We start from the raw sequence: 10,479 nt of genomic DNA, 5'->3' as shown, positions 1-10,479 counted from the left end.
GTCATTTCGAGTATTTCTAAATTTGACTTAATTTGTAGCATGAAATAGTTGCGACACAGTCTATTAAAGAACTGTCGACCCAGCTCTGTACATGATCAGAAACTCCGTTCTCTTGAAACTTCGAGCTATTTTCCGTAATCGCCTTCTTTGCTGATATATTATAGCTGAAAATCCACATTCGGTCCATATCTTGATTTTACGGCTACCTTAAATTAACATGAAAGGTGCATGCCGTGATGCTATAAATCCACAATTCCACGTAAATCACTTCGGAATCCTCCTCGAGGATAAACCAAAGGCTTCCATTTGCCGCTCCTGACATTTACACCTGACCTAGACCTCAACCCTAATCATGTCGTTCTATTTATAAGAGACTGCATTACCAATTAGTAGGGGAGATAGGTGCGAAACTAATACAAACACTACTGTATTCAGAAGCATGAAAAATACAACTCAAACAGCTCTATAAGACGATCGGTGTTTATTGCTTATCGTTTAACCCTTGCTAAGAATTTTCGGCTCGCACAGGATTTGACTTCAAAGAGTTGTTGGAAAAGGATGCTGTCTGGTTAACGAAAAACCATTTCAAACCTTTTTCAACATTAGATTACTGTATTCTGATTATTTATAGAATATTCTCTATTCAAATTGTAACTATTGCAAGATAGATCTTTACGTTTCTGGAAACAACACATTACAGTTTTTTGCCAGATTTGCATCAGGAACATGTCACATACACCCCGTCAAATTTTCCTAAAAGTACTATCTAGTTAATATATTATTTCCCTCAACATAGACTAAGTTTTTAAATTTATTGCCTAGTTCAGTGACGTTGTTCACGTTTAGGGATGATAGTTATATAGGTTAAATAGCTCGTACAGCTTAGGCCATATATTGGAAAAAGAAGACTTGAGTTTTGAATTAAGTGCGGTTAAATTTGAAAACCAAGGGTTATGTTATGTTATTTCCCAGGAAATTCAAAAACTCGTTTGATTTGTTAATTGGTTTGGAGCAAAAATACATCATTTCATAATGTCTCACAGTGTACATGGGACTTTCGTATCCGAAAAAATCAACAAAATACGTTGGAGGCCCGATGAATTCAACAACTCGCACTTTTTTCTCACTGGGAGCGTAGACAACGATTGCAATAACATAAAACTCTGGGATTTTCACGAAAACGATGAAGAGGATGATGTGTATCCTTTCCTGATATCCACCTTTCCTTATTGTGGAGATGTAACCGAAATGAAGGTAAGTATTCCAAGAAATTTTTCACACATTAAATCCTAGTGTGTTTGATTCTCAAACATTTTAATTTCACAGTTTCTGAATGCAGACTATTTTGTTACGTCGTCTTCAAGTGGATCAGCACATCTGATGAAAATTGTTCCTGCGTACACTGACAACATCGCTTTGAAAAGTGAAATTACTTGGAATAAAATACATCAGTTCAAAAATGGTGAAGCAAGTCCCTGCACTGCATTGGCTGTTTACGAAAACGATATCGTGACTGTTGGTGAAGATGGGTGCATAAATCTACTGAACACAAAAGTACAAAAAGTACATGGTAAAATAGGTGAGAACTATATCACAAATACATACATGATAGCCGTAACATATGTTTAATTTGATGGAATTAGATTTTATATATCCAGAGGTGTTGCAGATGTTTTCCTGGTCGATTCGATATTCATGTTACTTTTTTTTGTATCCGCAGAAACAATTTGTAACTTATTCCATATAATATTAACTCAGTGTTTTTTGTGTAGACGATGCTGATAGTTGTTCCATTCAGTGTGTGATATTCCTGAAACATAATGAGATTTTGACCAGTAATTTAAGAGGTCAGTTGAAAATTTGGGATTTGCGTAGTTCCAGTAATAACCCTAACAGCACTTTTATGATCAGTGGAGACCAGGTTACCCCTACATGTCTCACCTACCATCCAACTCAAAGGCATCTGATTATAACAGGAGACGACTTAGGTGAGTCCAACCAAAATAAAATCATTGATGTTAAATAAAAGACTTTTTTCAAAAAACTGAAAAAACCGGTCTATTTTTAATTCGAAGGTGTATATGTATCATAACCTCCTTTCCCGCCTCTTGGTAACCATCATCCATGTTACTATTCACTACATAACTTTCATGCAATGTATATTCTTGTCAGTTTCTGTTATTTTTTTATAAGTTATCCACAAAATCTTTAGTGAGAATCTTGACATGAATTCTAGAGATAATTTTGTTGGACTAAAAAAGGCATGCCATAGCAACGTGTTTCGGGCTTTTGGCACATCATCAGTATGGTGCAGACAAGTGCAAGGTGGGGCAACACTTGGTTGTCAAAAAAGTGCGAAATCTCAAAGCGTGTGTCTATGGTTTGCTTTTTTTTAGAGTACAGAAGTTAATTCCTTCTCTATTTTATTTTTCATACTCAAAGGAGCCCTCACAACTTGGGATCTTCGCCACAATACTTACCCAGTTAATGTCCTCAATGCTCATGAAGGAGCCATCAGCGAAATTCAGTTCGAGCCAGAAAATCCTGACCAGCTATATAGCTGTTCCAGTTCCGGAGAAATCTGGCAATGGGCTACCAAATCCGATGTCAGACAGCAATTGGCAGATGGTACAGAGACGAACGTTTGGCTGGCCCCCGACAACGTCAAAAACAAGTTGGAAGTTTTTACTTTGATGCCAACTCTAGGAAAACCCATCAACTCTCTGGATTTGAATCGGAGAAGAGTCCTATGTGGGTGTGATAATGAGGCGATTTATTTGATCAACGGTGTTAATTTTTAAGCTACGATAATGAAGACTGTTAATACTTTTTTATGTAATAAAATTATTTTTCCTTGGGGATCAAATTTTTTTGATAAAAAAATCCACATACAAGTTTTCTTATTTATATATCTCCTAAAAATATTCAGTGTTGATCTGGCAAACACTTTTTTTAAATGAATCACAAAATATACTTTCTTATTTTATTTACAGTTCTACATATAATTTATGTACCTTTCTGACAAAAAATGACTGAAAGTCCGCATTTTTTAATCTTTTCATAAATTTGACATAAAACAATCGCCTTTGATTTTGCGATTTGAACAAATACTGAATCTAATTTTCAAAATTCTCATAAATCTTGATAGCTCGAAAATCAAATCACAGCTAATTGTGATCATCATCTTCAAAAATCATCAGTTTCAAATATCCTTCACTTTTTACAGTAGTGTTGATATATCCACCAGATGTCACAACTGGATAATAACCTCTCAATCAGAAAATGACACTCTGTGGTTAATTTGTTGACTTGTGATTTTTGACATTACTTTTGTTTTGTTTTAAGGGTTGTATAAATTCAGACCAAAAAGTTTACATTTCTCAAAAGTATTTTTTATTCATTTAAAGTTCCAATTTTCTCAAGTTTATAAAATTTTAACATTTTCAACAATCACCCGAACTCCAAAAAATTTCAATTTCTCTAAGATAATTGAAAATTGTGTGGGTGTGGATTACTTCCTTTTGAAACTCTAAAAATAGAGTGATAATTGATGATGGAGGAAGCTGCTGCTAGTCTTCCTCATGGACCTCCTATGAACATTCTTCCGCCTACTCCTGCAGGATTGGAGAGTCTGTATTCTCTGTGTAGAAAAATATATCCAGATCAAGTTAATCCTCTGCAGGTGACAGCATTATTAAAATACTGGTAAGATATCTTTCTGACTCCCTAGTCAACACAAAGGGTAATACCCAATTCTATTTTATTCATCCATAAATGTAAAATTAAGAGGAACACAGATATACTGTTACTCACTACTGTTACGCAAAGAAACTCCTCATTAACTATAATTTCTCCTACTACAAATTTGGTAATAAGTGTGTTACACAAACAGTATGAAGTTGTCTGAGAGATATCTCAAGAATGTACCCTTCAAGACGTAACAGGTATCTTGAGGAAGTTCCCTATGTCCAAAAAAATATCTGAAAGGTGTCTTGAAGATATCTTTTACTACAAATAATGATATCTTTGAAATACTTTTTAATACATTAGCGGAACAAGTGTTAATTCATGTAATATTGTGAAACTTTTCTTGTAACTCTGTTATATGCCACAAAAACCAAATTTTTAGAAATATGCAATTATGTACACAGTCAAAATATACGAGTAGTCTGTCATCTGGTATAGTATATGCTCTAAGGTAGCTCATATGAATGTCAGAAAAGCTTTGTACTCCAAGAAAAAGATATAATTTAGTATGATATTATTATGAACGTTGTATGACACTAATTCGGTGTGATTTCAGGCTGGGAGGTCCTGATCCTTTGGATTACATTTCTATGTATGCCAATCCTGGAATACCACACGAGAATATTCCTCCTCATTGGCACTATATAAGGTACGTTCCAACAACTTTTGTCGAAGGTAGTTTAACAATAGAAGTACCAAATAAATTTCAATAGTAAAAGTGGCCTTACACTTTCAACTATACACTGTATGTTCAAATGGGAAAATGTATGGGAAAGTTCAAAACCTAGAAAGATACCACGTTGTAGCCCTCACGACTTCTGATTTTCCCATGCTGGCTCTTCTTATCTTGAACAGACAGTTTAATATATCTTTCGGAAAACGGTGGCATTTCTCAGTTTGAATATTTTCCATTTTTGGGCGGTATTTTCAACAATTATCTTTTCCAGCTTTGGCTTGTCAGATCTGCATGGAGATGGTAGAGTTCATGATATATCTGGACCAGAAGGGGTATCTGGGTTTGGTTTCGAGCTTAGTTTTAGGCTGAAAAGAGAACCAGGAGAAACGGCACCTCCAACATGGCCAGCTACGCTTATGCAGTCTTTGGCAAAATATGTGTTTCAGTCAGGTGAGGTAATAATGATAATAATAATAAATTTATTTGCCTTTTCGATCATTTACATGATATGAGACATGTCATAAATAAAAATATGAAAATTATATAAAACAATAATAACGGTTCACAGTATAACATAGATCAGACACTTGAAACAGGTACTTAACTATATACATATTATAAAAAATAAAACAAACACACATACACATACAACTCTATATATATATATATATATATATATATATATATATATATATATATATATATATATATATATATATATATATAAAACAAGAAACTTTGTTTTATATACTTCGGAAGATCATTTATATAGATAGAGAAAATCATTGGGCCTAAAATGGACCCCTGTGGTACCCCAAGTATAATATCTTGAGTATCAGATACTGCATTATTCACAGTCACTACCATTTTCCTATCTTCCATAAAAGATTTTATCCATTCCAGAAGGAACCCTCCAATGCCAATGTTATATAACTTACTAACCATTATGTCACTATTTACTGAATCAAACGCCTTAGCAAAGTCAAATAATATTGAAACTACATCGATTTCATTGTAAATAAACTCGAATTTTCTAGCAATAGCAGTCTCAACTGATCTAGCTTTTCTAAAACCATGTTGATGATCGGTTAGAATCTTGTATTTTTCGAGAAACGCAATAACTCTATTTGCTACTATTTTTTCAATAAGTTTTGATGGTATACTCAGTAATAATATTTGGCGATAGTTATCTATGTCTTCATGTGAACTTTTTTTATGAATAGGAATAACTTTGGCTGTTTTGAAGACACTCGGAAACACGCCTTTCATTATAGAGTGATTCATGAGATTCAATAGAATTTCAGATATAGATGAAATGACATATTTTAGACCTTTTATTGTTACATTGTCTAGGCCACTCGATTTTTTATTTTTTAGTCCGGTCATTGTTGAAACTAGTTCAGGTTCTAGCACTTCTTCAAAAAACATTGAGTTTTCATTAAATTCCGATTTATAAATTGTTAATTTTGCATATTCACTTATTTCATTTTTCAATCTATATAAAAAATGAATTTTTGTGGCTATTTTCTTCTGAATATAACTACAGTGCGCATCAAGGTTTAATTCTTGATCTAATAGTACTCCCAAATATTTAAAATTTGTTACCCTTTCAATATAAAGATTCAATGACGGCTGTTCATCTTGCATCTTGAGTATCTCAATGTTGACCGTCTTGAATGCCCTTTTAAAATACTTTCGCGGTTCACAGACATAAATGAAAGAAACACTTAGTTGAAAATATATGTATCCGATCGAGATTTGTACCCCGCTCTCCTGTTCTATACCTTGTGATTTTTCCAGGTAACAGCCTGTGTTCAGGAGATCACGTGTCATGGCATTGTGCTCTAGATAACAGCGAATCTCGAATTCAACATATGCTGATGACCACCGATTTGCAGCTGAATACAGCTCACACACCGTTTGGAACCGTGGATTTTGTCCAGATCGTTGGAATATGCTCTGAAGAACTGAAAGCAGCACAACAATGGAATGGAGCCGGAATTCTGAACATGATATCCAGGTTACCGTCGTAAGTAATGTGACAAAATTTTTAAAATAATGTTCAACATCTGGTGTTACTGATTTGACGTAGTACTTATTGATTGTAATTCTAGGGCCGGTGGTCCTTGGCACATAACGGACATGAGGCGAGGAGAAAGCATATTCGAACTTGATTTGAATGCTCATGATGAAGTCGAGACAGGTTTCGAGAGGGAAGGTTCGAATCTGAGCGGAGTCAGTGCTAGGTGTTCGTGGGTGGAGCAGGATCCTACGAAAGTCGATATATCCCATTTGAAAGATCACGGAGATGATCAAAATGACGAGTTTAGGTTGAAGTCCCCCGTACAACAGGCACTCCAAGGTAGAAATTGACTGTGTAATAAAACAGTTAAGTGTTTTATTAACAGTTATCTACTGTTTCAGGAAGCAGGAATTTTCTCGAGTCGGCAGAACTGATGCATCTCAAAAAACTGGAGGGGGTTCATCTTGTGTTTAATTTGGAAGCTGGTAGTTTACTTCCTCTGGCTATAAGGTGTGTAAAATGAATTTTGTCGAATAACATTGATAGTTGATCATCAAGAAAGAAAGAAAAGAATTATTCTGATGTTTGTTTTGAAATCATATTAAAATATTTAAAGGAGAGAGAGAAAGAGAAGTGGAAAAGGAAGAAAGCTCAAAAGACGGAAGGAATGCAAGAGGGAGACAATAGGTACAACAGAAAAATTCAAAGCAAAATAGAAGTTACCCAAAGTGTGAAACAAGGAAAAGGGGCGAAGAAGAAAGAGAAGATAAACTAGAGATGAAAAAGAAAGAAAAGAATTATTGTGATGTTTCTTTTGAAATCATATTAAAATATTGAAGAGAGAGAGAGAGAAAGAGAAGTGGAACAGGAAGAAAGCTCAAAAGACGAAAGGAATGCAAGAGGGAGACAATAGGTACAACAGAAAAATTTAAAGCAAAATAGAAGTTACCCAAAGTGTGAAACAAGGAAAAGGGGCGAAGAAGAAAGAGAAGATAAACTAGAGATGAGAAAGAAAGAAAAGAATTATTGTGATGTTTGTTTTGAAATCATTAAAATATTCAAGAGAGAGAGAGAAAGAGAAGTGGAACAGGAAGAAAGCTCAAAAGACGAAAGGAATGCAAGAGGGAGACAATAGGTACAACAGAAAAATTTAAAGCAAAATAGAAGTTACCCAAAGTGTGAAACAAGGAAAAGGGCGAAGAAGAAAGAGAAGATAAACTAGAGATGAGAAAGAAAGAAAAGAATTATTGTGATGTTTGTTTTGAAATCATATTGAAATATTCAAGAGAGAGAGAGAGAGAGAGAAGTGGAACAGGAAGAAAGCTCAAAAGACGAAAGGAATGCAAGAGGGAGACAATAGGTACAACAGAAAAATGTAAAGCAAAATAGAAGTTACCCAAAGTGTGAAACAAGGAAAAGGGGCGAAGAAGAAAGAGAAGATAAACTAGAGATGAGGCAGTATCATATGATTTAGAGGTACTGATAGAGGAAACAAAAAGAAAAGAAGCAGATAAAATAGAACTATACCAAAAAAGGGAAGAGAAGAGAAACGTAGGTGAAGAAGATTGGAAATGAAGGAGAGAATAATGAGAGGGAGAAGAATGGGAGATAGAGGAAACAAAAGAAGACTAGAACAGAAAAGATAAATGAAGATAAAAATGAGAGATGAATATGAGAAGTAAAATAGAAAATATACAGTAGAGATGAACAGTAAAATATTTCAAAGATGGAGATGAACAAAAGTGAGAAATTAGCAACAAGAAAATTGGAATATAAAGCAGGAAGGATAAAGACTAGCAATAAAAGAAAGTGGACAATGAAAGAAAGAGGACAATGAGTAAAGTAATTATTTAGGAACAAGTTTGGAAGGCAGATGAAAGATATTAAAAGGGTAGAGAAAGGAATAGGAAAATATCCACCAAGTACAAAGAAATAAATCAGAAAAGCAAGTAACAAGAAATTAAGGGGTAAAGAGAAGCATGACAAAAAACACAAGAAATGAACTTTGACTAAAATATAAGTGATAAAGTGTCAGTAGAAAAGAATGTGAGAAAATAAGAGAAAAGTAATAGCTGAAAAAATAAAAACTAATAGAAAAGAGGACTTGAGAAACGAAAAGAGTGGATACCTGGAAAGTGTAAAAATGAAAACAGGCAGCGAAAGAAGAAAGGGCATTGAAAGAAGAAAGGACATTGATTGAAGTAGCTCTTCAGGGGCGAGTTCAAAAGGAATATGAAAGACAATAAGAAACATGGGTAGAGAAAGGAAGGATTAGATGAACAATGGGAACAAATAAAAGTTGAAGAATGTGAATGGAAATGTACGAAAGATAGACTGTGTAGATTCTAAGAAATGAACGAATGTTACAAAAATTATAAGTTAAAAAACTAGAAGGCAAATGAAAGGTCTCAGAGTAAAAAGTGGATTCAAATAACAGATATTCCTATTGAAAAAAGTCACGTTTTGAGGCCAATTGTGAGTTGAACTACAAAATTCCAGTCTATTTCCTTAGGCAGCGAAAGGATAAATCATTTTCAAATTGCTTTTCCATAGGCGTGCAAAATTGTTGTTACTTTTGGATTTTAATTGAAATTTTCAATACTTTCTGTTGAAAGCACTTTCTCTAGTGTATCACATACCTGCACAGCTTACCTGATTAAGTCGGGCGTACCGGATATGTTTTTATTTTTTGGTGAAAAAGAGAATGACGTCATGATTCGATTGTATTTGAATTCAAACGAATACAATGTTGTATTTGTTTGAAAATATCACCTTGTAGGACGAAACTGCAGTAACGTTAGTTACAAATACAAGTGGTATAAAAACATTTAAAGTTTTAATGTTCTAGATTATGGTTTTCGTGATTTTTCGACATTATTTCACTCTAAGTTGTCGTACGAGTTGTGATAGCGTATTTTTCAAATGAAAATTATCAGGAAAGAGCTATCGTCATAATTATTTGTTCCAGAGGAAGAGTTAGACACGGTCGCCACTTCACATTCAAGTCCGTCCTGGGAGAAACCGCGATAACCCTGGTAGCCGATTCGGTGACGGGCACTCTGGTCGATGCTGAAAATCCGTTTGTGTCTCAGGGCTCTTGGCTGCAAGTTTTGATACCCGTCGACTTGGCTCAGGATATGGCCGTCACGTTTCAAGCTCTGGGGACCCCGGAGGCTCTCTCGTTACCCAAGACGTTCTCCTGGCCTGACAGGAAGCTGTCGATTACCATTGTGGCGGATAAAGTATGACATTGTTAGGATATTTATTTATTTATTGACGAAATGTGGGATGTGCAAATCGGACCTTCTGATGAGAGTATCAAGGCTGCTTGATAGTTTAGGTTATTGTATTTATTGTCTACATATCGTGAGTAGTAGGTTTTATATTTATTTTTTATATTCCGTATATGTCGTCCATTTATTTATACTTTGTATACATATATACATATATCTGATGTGCCTTATAATCTTCTTCTCGTTGAAGTGGATTTGAATTAAAAAGAATGTCATTTATTTGTGGTTTTTATCCTTATCTGCAGAATCGAAGATATTGAGGAAATATTTATAGAATAACATAGGCTTTCACAGCTAAAGTCGCCATTAAAGAGAACAAAGTCTGGTTAGTGAGCCTGCAGTACCAAAAGTTTCGTCTGCTACTATTGCATACATCATCAGTGGTATATGCAGTCACCACGAAGGCTATATCAGGTTCCATGAGACCATAAACTAGCATATAACGCGCAATTTGAATTATTTATTATATCGTTCAAAATTTAAGTTACAGCATTAGCTTCCCTGCTAACAGATACCGTTATTTGTTGACAAGCAATTAATGAAAGTGGGCAATGGTATTTTGTTTACCAAGATTCATGTAACATTCCCGGTGTGGTCACTTGGATTGAACCTCTTCCCCATGTGAAATATTTTAACAAAAACTCTGGACCTACGGCACTCTTGATAAAGAAATATCAGAGAATACGAAGCCTACAGAATGACAGTAAGATGTCCATATTTAATGTGGTTATCTACAGTAT

At 34.6% G+C, this 10,479-nt stretch overlaps 2 protein-coding genes across 2 annotated transcripts; both read left to right on the top strand.

Moving 5' to 3' along the window:
* Positions 1 to 910: 910 nt before the first annotated feature.
* Nup43 (nucleoporin 43) lies at positions 911 to 2,859 on the top strand. Its single transcript, XM_023156964.2, has 4 exons — positions 911 to 1,254; positions 1,327 to 1,579; positions 1,773 to 1,988; positions 2,443 to 2,859. Exons 1-4 carry the CDS (start codon positions 1,033 to 1,035, stop codon positions 2,799 to 2,801), a joined length of 1,050 nt encoding a protein of 349 aa, XP_023012732.2. The 5' UTR covers positions 911 to 1,032; the 3' UTR covers positions 2,802 to 2,859.
* Positions 2,860 to 3,336: 477 nt separating this feature from the next.
* Positions 3,337 to 9,958, top strand: Su(fu) (Suppressor of fused). Its single transcript, XM_023156963.2, has 7 exons — positions 3,337 to 3,705; positions 4,304 to 4,396; positions 4,695 to 4,873; positions 6,224 to 6,452; positions 6,538 to 6,785; positions 6,848 to 6,956; positions 9,415 to 9,958. Exons 1-7 carry the CDS (start codon positions 3,551 to 3,553, stop codon positions 9,692 to 9,694), a joined length of 1,293 nt encoding a protein of 430 aa, XP_023012731.2. The 5' UTR covers positions 3,337 to 3,550; the 3' UTR covers positions 9,695 to 9,958.
* The last annotated feature ends 521 nt before the right edge of the window (positions 9,959 to 10,479 follow it).

Source organism: Leptinotarsa decemlineata, unplaced genomic scaffold (genome assembly GCF_025532065.1).
Source record: "Leptinotarsa decemlineata unplaced genomic scaffold, Ldec_3_MD MMD2_tig00026361_RagTag_RagTag, whole genome shotgun sequence".
Taxonomy (NCBI): domain Eukaryota; kingdom Metazoa; phylum Arthropoda; class Insecta; order Coleoptera; family Chrysomelidae; genus Leptinotarsa; species Leptinotarsa decemlineata.
The sequence above is the reverse complement of the archived record's forward strand: the minus strand, read 5'-3'. Positions and strand labels throughout refer to the sequence as shown.

Excerpts from the sequence above, each read along its gene's own strand:
- Nup43 (XM_023156964.2), top strand. The coding sequence starts at position 1,033 with ATGTCTCACAGTGTACATGGGACTTTCGTATCCGAAAAAATCAACAAA. Across the intron at positions 1,255-1,326 it reads GAGATGTAACCGAAATGAAG|TTTCTGAATGCAGACTATTT; the intron begins GTAAGTATTCCA and ends TTAATTTCACAG. Across the intron at positions 1,580-1,772 it reads AAAAGTACATGGTAAAATAG|ACGATGCTGATAGTTGTTCC; the intron begins GTGAGAACTATA and ends TTTTTTGTGTAG.